This window comes from Myodes glareolus, chromosome 6, assembly GCF_982192425.1.
Source record: "Myodes glareolus chromosome 6, mMyoGla1.1, whole genome shotgun sequence".
Classification (NCBI taxonomy): Eukaryota; Metazoa; Chordata; class Mammalia; order Rodentia; family Cricetidae; genus Myodes; species Myodes glareolus.
The window spans coordinates 114,701,865-114,721,412 of record NC_142031.1 but is presented as its reverse complement, the minus strand read 5'-3'; the positions used below and the strand labels follow the sequence as shown (position 1 = coordinate 114,721,412).

Here is a 19,548-nt window from a genome sequence, read left to right as displayed (position 1 = left end):
AAACTTTCCTAGGAAGGGGACCTGGGCAGCTTGAGGACTCCCTCACCACCCAGAACACATCGAGCAGGTTACCTAGCCACTCCTGGGGGTAGTGTCATCATTTTAAAGACATCTCACACACACACACACACACACACACATACACACACACACACACACACTGTATCGATCCGCAAATCCTCTTCAGACCCCTGTAACAGAGCCCAAGGATCTATGAATGGACGGGGAAGCCGGAAGACACCACAAGGAGCAGTTATAAAGATTCTAGCAGCTTTTATTACAACAGTGTGGCTAGCATTTCATCCAACATCAGCAACATTGACCCGTCATCCTCTATAAAACAGTCCAGGAAGCTCAGGCACATCTGGAGCAATGCTCACCCAACACTGGTTAGTGTCCAGACTTCATATCACCCCCAATCACATGTGATCATTTCCCAGCAGGCGTGTGGCATAAAGCCTGCTGCTTTGTTTGCCTATACACACATCAGAACATGCCTCACAGTTAAACACTTTATTACAGAACTCCGTGACAGCCAGACTTACTCATGCTTGGTGTCAGTCAGTTATACCAAATACCATAAAATACAAAATGATAGGAAATATAAACATGTATTTCAAGTTTATAACATTTTATTTACAAAAATAGGCTGAGAAGGCCAGGGGTCCACCCCACATTCTTTCCTGGAGAAACCGCTTTCTCCAGAAATCACGGTTCCTTTAGTAGTTTCTAAGGTTGCGAGGAACTTCTTCAGAGTTATACTTTCAACTAGAAGCTCAGATGGAACGGAGAGAAAGTGGGAGGTGAAGGGGGGAGAGGGGGGAGGGCAACGGGGGAGGGCCACGAACAGTAACTGGATAGATGGCTTGACGGGAAGGACTGCAGCCGGCCCCACGCACTGGTGGTGAGAGCACCCTGCTTGCACTGCTATCTACAGGGGCCTGGCTGCTCTGGGTTCTGAAGGACACTTATTCCCAACACGACACTGTCAGACGAGGCGCCCAGGCAGACACTAGGACATGACTCCGAAGACGGGGTTGTGGCGGCAGATGCTGGGGCCGTACTCCTCGTAGTCCTTCTTGGTGTGACAGACCTGGAAGAACTCCGGCTGCAGGAGGAGCAGTGGGAGGGAGAGGATGAGCAGGGGCAGAGGAAACCAGTGAGCAAAGGGGCGGGGCTGTCCTCATCCAGAGGTCCCTCTGCCAACCACTGGGTGACATCCACGCAGAAGTTCAATTCACTTTTAAAAATTCCCTCAGCAGGCCGGGCGGTGGTGGCACAGGCCTTTAATCCCAGCACTCGGGAGGCAGAGGCAGGTGGATCTCTGTGAGTTCGAGGCCAGCCTGGTCTACAAGAGCTAGTTCCAGGACAGGCACCAAAAACTACAGAGAAACCCTGTCTCAAAAATCAAAAAAAAAAAAAAAAATTCCCTCAGCAGTTCCCAGCACTGGAAAACAACAGATTTACTCAGTTTCCACTTATTGGGATCAAATATTTGTTAACCTGAACTAAAATAGCTGCTAGCAAACTCAAGGGAGGATATTAATACATTAAAATAATCACTTGGAAAGGACCCAAGAAGGTGCTGGGGAGATAGCTCAGTTGGTATATGCTTATCATATAAATGTGAGAACCTGAGCCCATCCATGTGCCCTAGGGAAAGCCGGGCATGGCAATGTACACCTTTAATCCTACTGCTGGGGAGACAGAGACAGGTGGAGCCCTCAAGATCCCACGCCAGCCAGCCTAGGCTAATTGGTGAGCCAGGTCCTAGAGAGAAAGCTGACTCAAAAAGAAAAGGTGATTGAAGAAGATCCAATATTGACCTGGCCTCCTCACACAATTTGCACACTCCTGCACGTACATGTGCACACATGTACACACACACAGGAGAAAGCCAGGATGCTCTAGATTACTTTTAGATTTCATATACACATGTTTATCTGCAACCCACAATTAGCAGGGTGCTTATGAATGAGATATACAATTGAACTGATAACTAACATTTTTATATCGAACAGAATTCAGTCTGTTTAAAGCCATGCAAACAGAACACATGGTATTTAATTTTCATAGGCAATATTTATCCAAACCTCACAGAGATGCAGAAATGACAATGTAACAGTCTAGAAAGGGACTTACAGTTGAGGCCAGCATGGAGCCTCCAAACCACACAGCATAGCGCTGCATGTGGTGCGTTATCACCTGCACCTCCACAGGCTTAGGCTGCAAAAGAAAGCAATTGCGGTTAGTCTGCACAGAACATCCTATCAGCCCATGTGTCAGATGAAAGACAACGGGCTTCTCCAGTGACGGCCTCAGCCACACTACAGTGCCAGCCCCAGGAGACTCGGGAAAGGAGTGCTAGTACCTGACCGAGACCCTCTCTTCTGACACTAAAACAATTAACCTAACTGATGGCTTTATTCAAGCAAACCAGATGGCTTACCAAGGACAACAACAAAGTGAACCCCCAAACACTACAACAAAATAAACAGTGCAACAGCAACCCTCACTGCAGAGGGCTCTTTGCTCTCACTTCCCTACCAAAGCCCATCTCAGGGAGATGCCCATGTGGCACCCCAGTGGCTGAGAGCCGTGATGGACATAGCTTAGCTCCCTGGCCCAGGTGGTACCCCAGTGGCTGAGAGCCGTGATGGACATAGCTTAGCTCCCTGGCCCAGGTGGTACCCCAGTGGCTGAGAGCCGTGATGGACACAGCCTAGTATACATGAGTTGTCTCGCCTTAACGAGGACATTCCCTCACCATAAATCCATCTTGCCTCTCTATCACCCTGATCGCACAAACACACCCATGCCTGATCTTGCAGAAGAGGGGGTGAGTGGTCTTAGAGACATCCTCCAGTGAACACGAGCCTCCAAGCTAGCTGCCCCTGCTCGCCGTCTGGAGGACAGCGGCCTGCCCGCAGCCCCTACCTTTATCCTGCCCCCGCTGAGCTCCTCACTCAGCTTTAACCTGGCGTCCACAACTCTTTTCAAGTCTCTCTGTAGACGGCGTCCAAAGTCTCTAAACATCGTGGAGCCTCCAGAAAGAACGACATTCTGAAAGACAAAAGCAGATGTGAGCGGCCTTGGGTGAGACGCTAACCAAAGCAGCAGCCCTCCCTTCTCCCAGTCTCCCAGGGCTCCCCACATCCCTGAAGTCTTCCAAGAGTCCACAAGAATTCCTGGGAAGAAACTGTGTCTGCAAAGACGGGTGAGGACAGCAGTGATGTGGAGAGGTTGGGGCGCTGCAGCTCATGAGGAGAGTTACCTATCCCAGGCCAGCGTGAGCCCTCTGCAGAGCCATTCCTTGCCCACCTCCGTTGCAGCCACCTCCCTGATGTGCCCACCACTGTACTTTAAACTTGCCTTGACTGATGACTTTCTTTGTTCTGTAAAACCATCAACCTTAATGAAACTGCTTTCATGTTGGAACATGGAATTTGGGGTAACCTACATCTGCACTTTGGGGACATACATGGAATTTGGGGTAACCTACATCTGCACTTTGGGGACATACATGGAATTTGGGGTAACCTACATCTGCACTTTGGGGACACAGTCACTCAAACTGGGCTCCAGTTTTCTGTTTCCTTTAAGGTGAGAGCTGTATTTTTTTTTCACTTCGAAGGGAAATCAGAGACAGCCTGGGTGCAGAATCTTTCTGAGACATCTTCCTCCTTCCTCAGAGGGAGGAAATGGGCCTCTGCTTCTGCCTCATGAGTCGATTCTCCTCAGAGCTCTACCATGCCATCTGTCTGTGGAGCTGGGACCTAACTCCTCAAAGTCCCCAACATGTCTGACTGTCTACTGTGGTACTAACAGCTATGTCCCCCTTGACTCCCTCACATGAGACCTTTCACTAGCCAAAAGCTATCCTTATGAACAGGCCACCAATCCTCCCCTGGGTACTTTCCTCCACTGTAACAGCCGAAAGCACACAGCTACTCATGCCTGTGCTGCTCCCCCAGCCCCACTCACTCCTGTCCCAGGCAGAACACAAGAGCCAAGAAACCACAAAAGCTGTACTAACCAACATTAGGCTCTTGACAAATCACTAACATTGATCTTCAACTGTTTTGCCTTAATAACCAACTCCAACCGGGCCTTCCGTTCATACTGGAACCCCTTCAGAAGGGCGGTGTGGGAAGAAAGCATATCAAATCACCTGGGGAAACATTTTCAAATGAGCCCCCCCCCCCGCCCACAGCTCATGAGGACTCCAGCTCTGTCACATGACTGCATCAGATGTTTGATGGATGAGGAAGGGCAAGAATCATTAAACCGTCCGCCTGTTACAATGGAAGATAACAGTTCTATTCTCTCGGGCTACAGAATATTATTTAGGACAATGAAAGTGAAATTGCTCTCATTGAACTTTGTGACAGAAAATATCATTTGAAAAAACTATAAAGAAAATAAAAATTATCTTTCAAGGAGCCCCAAGTCCCCAACCTTGCCTTCTGGGATGCCTTGTACGGCTGCATTTCCTCAGCCAGAAAAGCCCTCACAAGTTTATGAGGAAGAGATGTCATACAGGCCTAGGCCAGAGAACCCAGGTTATGGCGGGTCTGCTCTGCTCACTGCTCTCCCATACCAGTGAGGGCCTTCCACACCAGCTGAGGCCACAGTGACAGGGACAGGATTTTCAGAGCAGGGAGCAGAGATAGAGGCAGAAGAGCAGAGTCCTGCGAAGCCACCTCAGATCTGGTCTGCCTTGTGACCTATTCCAGTTCCAACCTGAGTATTTGTAGAAATTTTCTTTCTAATAACCTACCCATAGACTTGGGAAAGCCTACAAGGAGCCCTCATTGTTCCAAGAGCTTAGCTGAGGACCTTCAGGGACAACACCTGACAGGCCATGACAAGAGTTGAGCGACAAGACCATGCGTGAGAAAGCACAGTTGAACAGCCACTGCAGTCTCCAGTCAGATGTCTTTGGGAGGGACCTGGAGGGTGCTTGCAGGTCAGATGTGAAACACTTCTGGGGAGAACCTTCCAGAGCTCTCCAGTAGGAAGAGGATCTCAAGGCCATACCCTGACCATCCCTGAGCTTTCCCCAGTTCTCCCTTCAACAGGAGAACTACATTAAGCAAGTCCCTTTCTCATGGAGTCCACCTAGTAACAGGTGTGTTGGGTAAAGCAAACCGGAAGTGTGCCATCTGGTCCCTGCTTGGGCTCGGTGGTAAAGGCACCTGATAGTGGGAGCTCTGAGAGATCAGAGAGTAGGAGAAAGCAGGCTGCTGCTGACTCCTTTCTTAGACAGGGCTTCGAGAGTCCTCAGCGCCCCGACTCCAACCCTACGATGGGGATTTTAGACCTTCAGCACCCAGACTCTAGCCCTAAGACAGGGATTCTAGAGTCCTCAGCACCCGGACTCCAGCCCTAAGATGGGGATTCTGGAGTCCTCAGTACCCAGAGTCCAGCCCTACTTCTGGGTGACTGGTTACATCTAGAGTTCCGAGGTCAGTCTCCTGACCATGCTGTCGTTTTCTGTTGCCATGTGGAGAAACCCTCGGGACAAGGTGCGACTGTCAGAGACCAGACTCACCAGCACAGCTATGCCAAGCTCAGGGTGGTTTGTCTACGCATTCATGTCAAGTGTGCCCAGAAGGTTAGACAAGAGGCAGTGTTCAAGAATGAGTGTGTCTGACCTATCTCCTCTCAGACACAGACCTAACCCCACAGAGCTGTTTACTGTTCAGAAGACTTTAAAAATGGTCTTGACATTCATGTCTTTAGGAAAAGCCTCAAGCAGTCACTGGCACCTCTCTCAAATCCACAAGTCAATTATTCCTAGAGCAACAGATGCCAGATCCTGTCCAGTTAAGAATGACTTGAGGGCTGGGGATGGACAAGGATACAATGTGACTTAAGTGCGTGTTTCTAAGGCACTCTGGGTTTCTACTCTACTTTCTCTGCTGACCACAATAAATAGGCCCTTCTTGAAACCTTTCAGACTCCAGTTACCACAGCCTGTCAGAATCCTGGGGCCCTGGACATGTCAGGGGGCCTCACATAGCTCCTGGGGAGCCTGGGCCCTACTGGGCTTTTGCCTGCTCACCGCCATACAGAAAGAAGACAGATGAGTGTCAGGTGCTTCTGTGGCTGTCACAGAATCTTTATTCCTGCACATACCAGCCAAAGCAAGGCACTGGATACACAGTGCCCCTCACAAGGACTCCCCTCCCCCAACCCCAAACCTGTGGGGGTTTGTCCCTCTAAGAGATAATGAGACGGGTATGGAGAATGCCTACTATGCTTCCTACCACACCAGACTCTGTAGGAGCACTCTCATGGGCTCAGGACTCTTCCGTATGTGTCCACCCAAAGCACGTTTTTTATACTAAGCAGGCCACAGCCAAGACGGGTGAAGGTATGACTGAGGAGGGTCTAAAGAAGAATGTCCCCAGTGTCAGGAAACCATGGCCCCTGGGCAAACACAACCGGCAGTAACACAGCAGTCTCACTTCTCACCGGCCCTGCTACTTCCACCACGGAGCCAGCTTCCCTCTTCTTGGACTGCCAGAAAGCTCAGCACAGTGTGGGCTGGGATGACAGACACATACCCACTGCCCTTGGCCTGCTGGCCTTACACTCCTAACTCTGACTCCTCTAGCTACCTCCTTCTTTTCTACTGGAAAACTTCCCTGATGGTCTCACATTCCGCAATGGACAGCCAGCCAGCAGGGAATGAAAGGTGTGCATATTTGAGCTAGGCAAACTGAACATGGAAACAGAGTTATCTTCATGCAAAATAGGGAGAGGTAAGCAGACAGCTTCACTAAAGAGTCTACAGATGACGAAGGACTGCTGGAACGAGAGAATCAGCCTTTGCCAGGAACAAACTCCTAACTGTTACCCAAAACCAAGTGGTCAGTCCTGAAATCATCATAAACATACAAGCAACACTCAATGGACTGAGCAAGTTGTATTTATACATTTGAGTGTGTGCGTGTGTTTCTCTCTCTCTCTCTCTCTCTCTCTCTCTCTGTGTGTGTGTGTGTGTGTGTGTGTGTGTGTGTGTGTGTGTGTGTGTAGCAATAACAATTAAAGATAAAGAGGCCATAAATTTGAAAGGGAATGGGGAAGGACTGAGCACAGTATGAGTTGGAGGGAGGAAAAAAGGAAGGGTGGTGCGGGATAATTGTCTGTATTCTGTCAATCATGTTTCAAATAAACGCTGACTGGCCAGGCAGGAAGTATAGGCAGGTCAACCAGACAGGAAGTATAGGCGGGTCAACCAGACAGGAAGTAGAGGTGGGGCAATGAGAACAGGAGTATTCTGGGAAGCAGGAAGCTCCCTCCGCATTCCTGCCCAGACCACCGAGAAGCAACATGTGACCTGCCCCGCTGTGAAAGGTACCGAGCTATGTGGCTAACACAGATAAGAACAATGGGTTACTATAAGCTACAAGAGCTAATAAGTAGCCTGAGCTAATGGGCCAATCAGTTTTATAACTTATGGAGATCTCTGTATGATTTTCTTTGGGGCTTGCCGGCTGTGAGGGACTGGGCAGAACATAAACACCAACAAGCAGACCCCTTCATGTTACAGAAGGGGGGAAATGATACAATTATATTTTAATTTTATAAATAAAAAAACATTTTAAAAATTAAAAAGAATGTCTAGTCCTCTAACAGAATTCCTTTCTCCCTTCTCTCTGAAAAGCTTCAAAGATAAGCACTGTGACAGACAGGACACAGCCTCTTCCCTCACCCAACACTATCTCTGGAAAATTCCATGTACCAACAAACACCTCAGGTGGCCCTTGAGCAGACCCTGGACCAAGGGGAGCACAAGTTGGCTTGAAGAGGGGCTTCAAACCTCTGAACCTAGACATTCTTAAAGGGGCCTATGACCCTGAAAGTTTTTGAGAAATGTGAAAATCACATTTTAAGATAGAAGCTTTCTGTAATTCTAGAGACAATCATTTTAGGAATAGTATTTGTGATCTGATAACAGCATTCATTCCAGGGTCCATGAAAAAGAACTGTGCTTGTTTCTTACATGGAAAAAAAGGGGACGACAGGGCAGGGAAGATGGCTCAGGGGGGAAAGTAATGACCACATACGTGTGAGGACCTGTATTTGAATCCTTAGAACTCATGGAAAGATGATGGTGTGTGTGTGTGTGTGTGTGTATGTGTGTGTATAATCATAAAATAAGGTGGGAAGCGGAGACAGGAGATGCCCTGAGGATCACGGGGCAGCCATTCTGATTACACAGTGAATAAGAGACAAAGTGGAAGGGGAGGGCCAACACCCAAAGTTGTCCACTGACCACAAACATATCTGCACTCACACCCACAAATGTCCCCACAAACCACACAATCACAGACACACACACACACACACACACACACACACACACACACACGCAGAAGAAAGTGATCTGGGTTTTTTTAAGTAAAAGCAAAGTTTATCTTTCACCAGGAAACACATGTGGCAACTTCCAAGTGCCCAGGAGACAGGTGTGAGAGCTGTAAAGCCTGGGCTTGCAGGGCAGATAGGGACTGTGCATGAAGTCATGCTGTCCTCGGGTATCCAGAGAATGCTGTGGCAGCAGACACAGGGACCTGCCAACAGTCCAAAAGTCCCTGAACAAGGGCTGACAGTCCACTGTCACAATGTCTGTTTGCGATCTGAAGTTCACCTTCCTCACTAAGAGACAGTCCATGAGCTGAGTAGCCACAGCTCAGCACAGTGACCGTGCTCATACCAGGGAAGTCAGCACAGGCAAGGGCTCAAGGAGGACTAAAAATCAAACAAACAAACCAACCCACCCTGTGTAGGCAAAAGCTGAAAACAGCAGCATGAATACAGGCAGGATGCAGGCAGCCTCGGCCATTAGAAAGGCTCTCAGAAGCTAAGACATTCACTAAGGCGGTGAGAAGGTGGAGGGTCAGTAAAAAGAGGGGGCATAGAAGGATGGCTATGCACAGAGTACAGCATGTGTGCACATGCATGAAAACCTCACAGTAACAGTGACGCTGAGGGACACGAAGCCCCTGGAAGAAGCCAACAGAAGGATGACAACAGCAATGAGTCACCTGAGAAGCGCCATTCTTTGAGAGCCCACTGGCTGTCCTGACTCCCGCCAAGTCCTCTCAGTTTCCCACCCTGTGAGCGGGCCATCTGGACCAGGCAGCCTGCAAGTTTGTGAGTGGGACTTTGTTGAGGCAGAAAACTGATTAAACACAAAATGGGGCTTAAAACACAAGTCAGTTCACACTAAAGGTCCTGGTGCAAGAGTTGATCTCAATACCAAGTCTACCTTCTCCACAAGGGCTTCCTGGCGGGTGTGTGCACACGGCCTGACAACAAGCTCAACAGTCCATCTCCATCCAAAGGACACTACCATCCAAAGGAGGTAGGACTGCCCACTAGGAAACTTCTAACAGGGAGTCTGGCCAGCACCACTCTGGCTTCGGTGGCAGACCGCAGTACAGGACATCATCCCAGTGACACCTTACTCCTAAAACAGCCATTCGCTGTTTTCAAGGAAATGTCTTTTTATGGGCTGGGGATTCTACTCAGGGTAGAGAGCTTCCCTTAGCAGGCATAAGGCCTGGAGTTCAACCCCAACAAAGCAACAAAATGCCTATTCGCTTAAAAAAAAAAAAAAAGCACTGTTAACAGCTATTTTAGTCCATTTGGATACTATATTCATAGAAAAGGGCAATATTAAGCAGCGAGTTAATGTAATGACCTCTCGTGTCCCACCCCATGTCTTGTTATGCACGTCCTGTTTTAGAGACTAAGGCATACGCTACATGAATTTGTTACACCATTTGTATCTAAACACATTTGCTATTTAGAAATAATGTCAAGTCAGCATGAGTGATGCGCCCTGCAGTGTAGGTGGCTCTTCCTGATCATTCGGTCAGCCACGTTCCTCCCAGCACCACTTCCTTCGTTTTAACCCCTGAGCTCATCACGTGTCCTCCTACACCTTCAGGTGTGTTCTTAGTAAGAATGCCACCACCGTCCAGCCGCCCTCTGCAGAGCCGCACCCAGGCACTGTCCCTTTCGTGCCTTTTAACAACTTTTACAGCATTTTCCCTTCCAGTCCAAAATCCAGCCCGACTTTTACAACTACTTGTCATGTCTCTGCAATGGATTTCTTAGTTATAAAAAAAAAATAATTCCCTAGGTTATAAAATGAATTTTCGCCAGAATACTTCTGGAGTGCTGTGAGCTCTTGGGTTGCCTCTTAAGGTGGAACACGCTGGGTTCATCTGCCTTCTCTGCAGCTTCCGAGAGGAAGCACTACACAGAGACTACGCACTGCACACCGCACTGCACATAAACATCACCGAAGAGCCTCACTGGGAAAGAGCAAGCTCTCCAGACAAACGGTGCGGGGCTCCACTACCTCTACACATTCATCTCACCTTACGTCAGACACACAAGCTAACACCAAACAGACCAAGGGCCTAGACACAAGAGCTAACGACAGAGTTTCTAAAACGAGTTAGTAATATATAAATGTAGATATTTCTAAAGCTTTAAGACCTGAGGGTAAATTAAATATTTAGATAGTACCCAAAAAGCAAAAATACATATGCAAAAAATAAATTGAACCTCATGAATTCAACATTTCCATCCTTGTTCAAAATATGTAACTAAGAAAATTAGTTGGGTGGTGGTGGCGCACATCTTTAATCCCAGCACTGGGAGGCAGAGGCAGGCAGATCTCTGTGAGTTCCGGGCCAGTCTGGTCTACAAGAGCTAGGTCCAGGACAGGACAACCAGGGCTGTTACACAGAGAAACTCTGTCTCGAAAAACCAAAAAAAAAAAAAAAAAAAAACCCTAATAAAATTAAGACAATCCACAGACTAGGGAAAAAAGATCTGCAACTCACATACTTACATACTTGACTAAAGATTATAGAAAGAACATTTATAACACAATAATAAACTAACAGTAAAACATGGGTTGAAGATCAAGCAGTCACCTTCCCAGGATACTCCTCAGCAGAGTCCCCTCCTGGCACACCCTGGAGTCGGCTCCACAAGCCCACACTTCCTGAATCCACAGAGCTCCATGCTGGCTACTTTTGTGTCAACTTGACACAGACTAGAGTCATTTGGAAATAGGAAACCTCACCTGAGAAAATACCCTGACCTGACAGGTCCCATGTGCAAGCCTATGGTGCATTTTCCTGATTGATGATTGAGGTGGGAGGGTCCAGCTCACTGTAGGGGGTGCCACCCTGGACCTAGGCTCTGGGTGCTATGAGAAGGCAGGCTGAGTGAGCCATGGAGCGAGCCAGTCAGCAGCATTCCTCTCTGGCCTGGGCTTCCGTTCCTGGTGATGGAGTACGACAGGTAAAATAATCCCTTTCTTCCCCAAGTCGTTTGTGGTCATGGTATTTTACCATACCAACAGAGACCCAGCCAAAAGAAGCCCTCCACCTTGGGCCCTCCCTTCCTCCCTCCCTTCCTCCCTCCCTCCCTATTGCACTTTCCTCCTTAACTGTACAGTGGTTCACCCCTCACCCACAGGCCTGCTGCCCTCAACAGCAGCATCCACACAGCAGCTGTGCCCCCATTCAAGTGTCAGGTAACCCTACAATCTCTGAATGATTACCAGAGACAGCATGTCCTCTAAACACCAACGGGGGAACGGACCTCACAGGACTAGGACAGCCCCGAAGCTGCTGCCACCCTCCCCCATAGCGGGTCCTGTGCTGCCGCCACCCTCCCCTCTACACACACACACACACACACACACACACACACACACACACACACAAATACTCGGTGCCTTCCTTACCTTCTACTTTCCCTGGTCAGAGCTCAGCTCCTGCCCTGGACCCTCAACAAACCAGCCTCAACAGAAAGGTCCCCTACCCCTGCATTTTCACAACATACAGTCTTCAATAGTCGTAAAGTAAAACTCAATGTACACTCGACTGCTGAAGTCAAAACAATCTGACTTATTACAGTCACACACAGAGCTTCCCCTCTCCTCTGTGGGCTTAATTCAGCTAATTCAACTTATACAAGTGTCCTATCAGAGATGATAACTGCAGCTTCTTCTCTGAACTAAATCTAAGCTGAGCTTACACAGCTCAGGTTCCCAGCTGCCTCACCTGATCAGAGTCTGCTCCCGGGACCTCAGGACCTCGTGACCTCGCATCCCTCTGCTGTACCCCTGCTAGTCCACTTTAATTAGTGAGGCTGACAGCAGTGCCAACAGAAACAACCGCTCAGTGTTATGGATTGCGTGTGAAATGCCTCCCCCAGGTGCCTATGCTGAAACACTGTTTTTGGAAGGTTGTAGAACTCTGGGAAATCAGGGTCTGGCTGGAAAAAGTGGGTCTCTGGGGAAATGGGCTTAGGGTTTATAGCCTGACCCTGCTTCTTTTTTTATCTTTGCTATCTGGCTGCTGATCTGTGAGAAAGCAGCTGCCACCGCACAGGCCCCAAACCACATGCTCACCACCAGGCATTGTTCCCATCACACAGGCCCACCACCACACGCCCACTGCCCGAGCGCACCCCCAGGTACCCCCATCACACAGGCCCACCACCACACGCCCACTGCCCGAGCGCACCCCCAGGTACCCCCATCACACAGGCCCACCACCACACGCCCACTGCCATGGCGCAACCCCAGGCACCCCTATCACCACACCCCACCCACTTCCACGTACTCCACCCATCATACAGGCACACTGCTGCCACAAAGTCACCCACCACCGTCCCTTCCCTGACACCACAGACCGTATCACCGTAAACGATAAGCCAGGGTAAAGCACTCTAGGCAAAGGGACTAACGCACTCAACATGTGTCGGTCACTATGTCACAGGCTGCTTGTCCCACATGTCATTCCCAAGGCCTCCTCACCCCTCTTACTTCTAAAGGACCGGTAGATGGAGGGGACACTGGCCCATAGGCCCACAGCTAGGAAGCTGCAAGCCTGCAGAACTCGGAGCTCAAGGACTTGGGAGAAAGGGAACAAACATTTACTTAGAAACTAAATTCCTTCACCCTGCCCATATTCCTGCATGCCAAATACCACTGTATGCCTTTACAAGTAGTCCCTAGTTATAGCAGCCAGTGACCTCTGACAGCACAGACCTTTGGTACCACAGCATCCCTATGCGGGCCTTGCTCCAAGGAAGCAAGGCTAAGAAACTGATGCTCAGGCACAGTCCAGGCCGTCTGTGCTACAGCACTCACTCCTGACCATGAAACAGGGAGATGGCGGGAGACAATGGGAGACGGTAAGAGACAGCGGGAGACAATGGGAGACGGTAAGAGACAGTGGGAGACGGTGGGAGATGGTGACAGAAGGTGGGACATAGCAGGAGATGGTGGGAGACGGTGGGAGATGGCGGGAGACAGTGGGAGACAGTGCATCTCAAAAAGCTTCCAACAGGAACCAGACCTCAGGGTGTGTCCCTCTGAGAGAACCTGACAGAAAACAATCAGCGCGTTTCATGGGTGCCAGCCCTGGCTGTAACAATCCTCTGAAAAGACATTTTCCTAGACCCATCCACTCCCACAAACCCATCACTGAAGATCTAAATGTACTCAAAGGCCCAGTGAGGTGGGAGGGCATCTCGGTCAGCAAGAGCCAGTTCTGCTCCAGTCAGCAAGTTCTTGGATTAGAACCATTCAACTCAAAAGTATAGGAAACAGAGACTGTCACCCTAAAACATAGCACCGTAGAGAAAAACTGTGACCTAAGGATAGAAAACACCGAACATCCAACCTACGAAAGCATCGGTATTGGAACAGGCTTCATTAAAAATGATGTTTTTGCAGAGTTCTGATTTGCTAAGTGTTTCCAACACCAAGCTAAGTGAACACACAGAATAGAGAATATCACATCCATTACCTACTTACACTTCAGGGCAGTAGGAAAAGTTCTGCAATACCAACAATCAGAGACTGCAGAGTAACTTCTGCTTGTATGGAAGTTTTGGGAACATTTCACGTTTCCTAACTTGAACATGCATTTTAAATGAGAATAATGACCTTTGCTCCCCTACAGTGTCTAAACTTCCTATGATGAAGTAGGTTTTTACACCTAATGCTTTGGCCACCTGTCTCCCTCTGCTGTGCCCCTGCTCCAGCGGCTCCGGCTCCGTGTACAGTGTCCCTCTGCTCCATGAAAAGCTGTCCAGTGACCATGAAACCCAATGTCTTGTCTAGATTTTTTTCAAGAGCTGTTATGCAATCACCTCCCTGCCAAAAAGTCTCCATTTGAAGTTATCTTTGCACATGGAAAGGCCCCTTCCTCTCTGCTGGTAGAGAATGCCAGGGCACATTAGACACACATATAACCTGTCAGTCTTCTGAAGTTTAAGTCAAAAAGGTTTAAAATAAAATCTGTACCACCAGCAAGTTCATTTGCTAGTCCCTAATATGGACTGGGAGCATAGCTCTCTGAGGAGGGCTGGCCACGTGCCAGGCACTAAGTCCCACCTCCTACCTGCTTGAAAAAGTAACACAATATCAAAAATAACAAAACTGCCTGCTCCTGTTCACATCAATGCACCTCAGGCTTGAGGCGCTCCTAATTCAGTTTGACAGGTACACAGCGCCACCTATGAGCCATCATGTGTAACTGCAGGTATAAAGTCAACCGCTCATGCAATCCCAGCTACTACTGCAATTTCTGCTACTCTGGAGGCTGAGGAAAGACGATTGAGAGCAAGATCAGTCTGGGCCAAGAGCAAGTTCAAGGCCACCCTTAACATCTGAATGGAACCTTGTCTCAAAAAAAATTAAGGGGCTGAGAATGTAGCTCAATGGTACAATACTTGCCTGGCGTATACAAGGCCCTAGGCTCAACCCCCAGCACAGGAGGAAAGAGGAGCACCTGCATACACAGCATGTGGGGTCCCATCAGCTCCATTCCCCGTAGTGAAGGAAAAAGAAGCGCAGAGAGACAGGCTGTGTTTCCTCTCTTGCAGTTTAGATGTCACAGCAGCTCAGGTTCGACTGAACCAAAGTGCACAAAGTTTGAGCACACACCTGAGTGACACACAGCTGTGTGACGCCCAACCTGTCCCTGCTGAAATCCAAGCAACTGCTCAGGGCTGCTCTAGGGGCCGTCACCAGCAGTGACAGCTCATGCAGGGATCGCCCCATCTCTTAGTTTCCTTCAACTGCGTTACTTTGGCCTCTGCACAACTCCCCTCTCAAAACTAGTTCTGTGGGGACAGTGCCACCTGGCAGGCCCAGGGACAGTTATCTGTCCAGTGTTCTCTCTGAGACTCTCCTGGATTCTAGGGTGACTAATTTTGTGTGTTGACTGGTGACTGAACCAAACACAAATTCAGAAGCTGCGTGCAGTAAGTGACATGCTGTGGAAGGTGACGACCCAGTCAGCTGAAGGCAAGAAGAGCAGTCTGGGGTGTCCTCAGGATAGGACTCTATCCCAACATGCAGTAGCAGTGCCTGCCTGAGTTTCCAGTCTGCTCTACAAATTCCAGGCTCGGCAGCTCCACAGCCCATCCTTAAGCCCATCCTTACAATATATCTCACAGTGATTTCACTGTGGGGGAGAAGGGAGGAGAGAGTAGAGAGAAGGAAGGAAAGAGAAGAACAGAGACAGGGGAGGAGGAGGAGGAGGAGGAGGAGGAGGAGGGGCGCTGCTTCTGCTTCTCTGCTTAGGCCACTGCACAACCATTCCAAAATCCTCAGTGACCCTCAGGACACAGGACAAACTCAATCTAAATCCATGCCAAATCCAGTCTTGCCTGAGAGTCACAGCCAGCACATGGTGGCTCACCCCTCTCCTCCACGTCCCACATGATCTGGCTCTTTGCACACCTCGGGCTCCTTGCTCACTACCATGCCTACACATCAGGTCCAGGGATGCCGTATCCATTTCCACCCACAATACACTCTACTCCTGGCCCTGCAAACAGATTCTTCTTTTTAAAGATCTATTGTATTCTTTTAGTTATGTGCATGTATGTGCACACTCTATGTGTATGTTCATACATATGTGCAGGTGCCCGCAGAGGCCAGCCGAGGGCACTGGAAGTCCTGGAGTTGGAGTGCAAGCTGCTGTGAGCCACCCACTGTGCAGGGTCCTGTGTAAGAGCAGTACATGCTCTGAACTAATGAGCCATGTCTCTAGACACAAATGATTGGTTTTGTTTGGCTTTGTTTTTGCTTTTGTTTTTTCAAGACAAGTTCTCTGTAAAGACCTGACTGTCCTGGAACCTGCTCTGTAAACTGTAAACCAGGCCTTAAACTCAAAGATTTGCCTGTCTCTGCCTCCCAAATACTGGGATTAAAGGCGTGCACCCCCACCACTTGGCCAAATGGATTTTTTTTATTTCTCACCCATGTTGCACCCCCTGTTCTGAGCGGGTCACACCGGCCCACAGGACTCTGGTCTGAGCTGTCCCATAGTGCAGCCCTTAGTCCAATATTGCTATTTATACATGCATCAATTAACATTAAACAAAATTTTAATGCTTTCTTGTTGCAACAACATGTTTGAAGGATGGAGCAGGCACCTGTGGCTGGTGGCACTGCCTGGATGCCCAGCTGCAGACACATCCACCGTGGTGCAGGTTGGGGAATGCTAGTTCCAGGAGCCCCTGGACCATGTCCAACCTGGGCTCCCACAGATTACCATGCTCAACCCACTATATGCAGTTGGACCTATATGCTTTGGACCCTGAGTGCCTGTGCTGGGCCTGGCAAGTGACCAACAGATGCCCCTCAGTGGGGCATCATGAGACATCTTCATCTTACCACCGCAATAAAAATCCCTCAACTCAGTAAGCGCTGACCAGCTGTTTCCATCAGGCTTCCCTTTCCACCAAGACAAAAGAAATCTTACTGTTTTGGAGTGCATTAGCAGAAGCATAGTTAGAAGGTATGGGTCAACAGTGTAGAAGTGGGTTTGGAAGTTCTGGAACTGTTCAAGCCCACGACCCTACCCAAATCTAACAGCTGCCGTCCCAGCCTGGATCTCAGCTGGAAAAGGACAGTGGGCTGGGATGAAGCTCACTTAGTGGAGTGCCCGCCTAGAATGACCCGTGTTTGATCCCCAGGATCGAAGGATGGAGGAAGAAAAAGGATAAAAATGCCACTGGTAAATATGTTTTCTAATTTTCTGTTTCAACTACTGAAGATATCAGAACCATTCCACATTAACATAGTGTACACAGCTCGCTTACTCTACCCCATGCTGTTCTGATTTAAAAGCCACTAAGATAATTACTACAACAGACCTGACTCAAGCCACTCGTTACAGAAAAACCAACTGTGAGCATTATCGAGACGCATTCTCATCTTCTTGACGACAGAACAAACAGGGCGCTTTCCCAACTTCCACTCCAGGGCCAAAGCAGGATGGCAGACATCCTCTTACTGCTAGCCCCTCCCACCCCTGCTGCACCCCAGGCTTCAGCAAGGATGAATTCCTTACGCACCCCTAGGTCCCTGCTTAATGCTCAGGGTCCTATGGCAGGCCAGCCTCTCCCATACCAGTTTCACAGACCAGGTCTGATAGCTGAGAAGGCACCTCCTCAAAGCCTGTCTTGATCCCCTCTAATTAAATGCAATCTGCTCATTCCTCAATTGCCATAACTACATGATTCACTTTAATGACATTTAGCTTGTAGCAGTTCCCGTTCGTTATTTCAGTATTTTTTGGCTTTTTGATCAACTCCTGAAGACAAGAACACCACCACATACATAGTAAATCTCCTTAAATTTAACAATAAGAATAAGTAGCAGCAGGAACCCAAGACACCTCACAAGCCAGTTCCAGCAACTGTAGCTGCTCCACCTTCATACAGAGCAGACAAGTTACTAAATACGAGATCATCCGAGAAAGGACCAGCTGCTGACAACAGCTGCCAACTTAGCTAAACCCTAGGAACGCTTTGCATGCGCAGGTGCCCGCCTCCACTCTAGCCCAGGCCCAGCTGCATGAGGCTCTCTGGGGCAGGACGCAGGCTTCTGTTAACACTGAGATAGACTATATAAGCATCCCAATACCTGAACACACAGGGAGCTACGTGAGGTAGGGAGTAAGCTAGTCCGTTAACTTGACAGCTCTCTGTAATGGACACATACAACAGATCAACCTGGCTATACCTTAAACATACACAGTCTTTATGTCAATACCACCTCAAAAGAGATGAGCAAACAGTCCACATTTTCGGAGCCATCTTTCATTCTTGCCGTTTTTTCCTTCTTGTCTGAGAGCCTGGCCAAGTTGTTGGCTTGAAGGCCAGGAAAGTATCAGGTCTTCCAGCAATCTAAAGTGAGCCGCCTCTTCCTCACTAGATCATAATAACCCCCTGTAGGTCACCAAGATTTTGATTACAGGTCTGGATTACTCAGGGAAGGAGAAGGAGCCACACGAGAAGAAATATAACGCCCTCTGGTGCTGAACAGGGTACCACGGAGCTTGCTGCAAACGCCTTGCCAGGAGCTCTCTGTGGTTACTTCTTGTTATTTATTGTGTCCACACCCATTGTCTAGATCAGCAGTGCTCAACCTTCCTAATGCATGCTCCTCATGTTGCAGTGACTCCCAACCATAAAATCATTTGCTGCTACTTTATAACTGTAATTTTGCTACTGTTATAAAGCTTAGTGAAAATATCTGTTTTTTCCAGGGGTCTTAGGCAACCCTTGTGAAAGGGTCATTCGACACCCAAAGGAGTCTCAAGCCACAGGTTGGGAACAGCTGGTCTAGATAAAGTCCTAACACTAGAGGAAGACACACGGGAGGATGAGGTCAGGACACCAGCCGCCTCAGTCCTGGGGGAGGGCAGTCCTACCATTCAGGTCATGGCCCTGAAGATGTGTTCTTTTCCTTTTCTAATCTGAGTTTCTCTGGCCTAGACCATGCTCCCTATCATTCTGATCCACTAATTGCTGCCTCGGTGTGAAGGGGGCCTGGGTCATTGGCAAGAATGGGTCCAACATTGGTCCTGGAGAAGGGAAGCACCTGGGTACAAGAACAAAAGAGAGGCATCCTCTAGAGACCCCGCAGGTGTTTGGCTATGCACTGAAAGATATCTGGGTTGTGGGACAGATTACTCAGTGTGTTTTCTTACACATTTGATTTAGGTGCTCACACACTTACTATCTGTACATTTAGCCACTGAGAAACAGAGGTGGAAGGATAATTTTCATGGCAAGCTTCTGTCCACACTCAGGAGAAGGAGCTAGAACGGGTCCCAGACTAGAGCACACCCCACACAGGAGTAAGGCATGATAGTGAAACATCGTTGCTCCAAGATGCTGGTTCCAAAGAACGTTTCCTCCATCCCACACAGTGTGGGTCCATCTGGGCAGAGGACTGACCACTTCCAAATACCCAGGGAGCAGAAGTGCTGCCTCAACATCCTGCAGCTCCCACTGGGCAGTGCCAGTCAAAGTCATAAACCCTAGAGTGCCAGCACCCCGGCACCATACAGCCCGGCAACCGTAACTTCACGGAGTCTTCTCTAGACATGGCTCTGACTGGGTGAGGAACCAGACACACACCTGCACACACAGCCAGCCGGAAAGACGTCCCACCTAACTCTCAAAGGCGTA

At 48.9% G+C, this 19,548-nt stretch overlaps 1 protein-coding gene across 7 annotated transcripts in view; it reads right to left on the bottom strand.

Annotated features, from left to right (window-relative positions):
• Window positions 1–253: 253 nt before the first annotated feature.
• Actr3b (actin related protein 3B) overlaps window positions 254–19,548 on the bottom strand; it is a 102,568-nt gene continuing 83,273 nt past the window's right edge. For all 7 annotated transcript variants that reach the window (XM_087907529.1, XM_087907526.1, XM_087907527.1 and 4 more), the window contains 3 exons: window positions 2,938–3,063; window positions 2,143–2,226; window positions 254–1,108 (listed from right to left, as the gene is read on the bottom strand). In XM_087907529.1, the coding sequence (XP_087763655.1) occupies window positions 1,013–1,108; window positions 2,143–2,226; window positions 2,938–3,063 (306 nt within the window). In that variant the 3' untranslated portion in view covers window positions 254–1,012. The remainder of the gene's footprint in view (window positions 1,109–2,142; window positions 2,227–2,937; window positions 3,064–19,548) is intronic.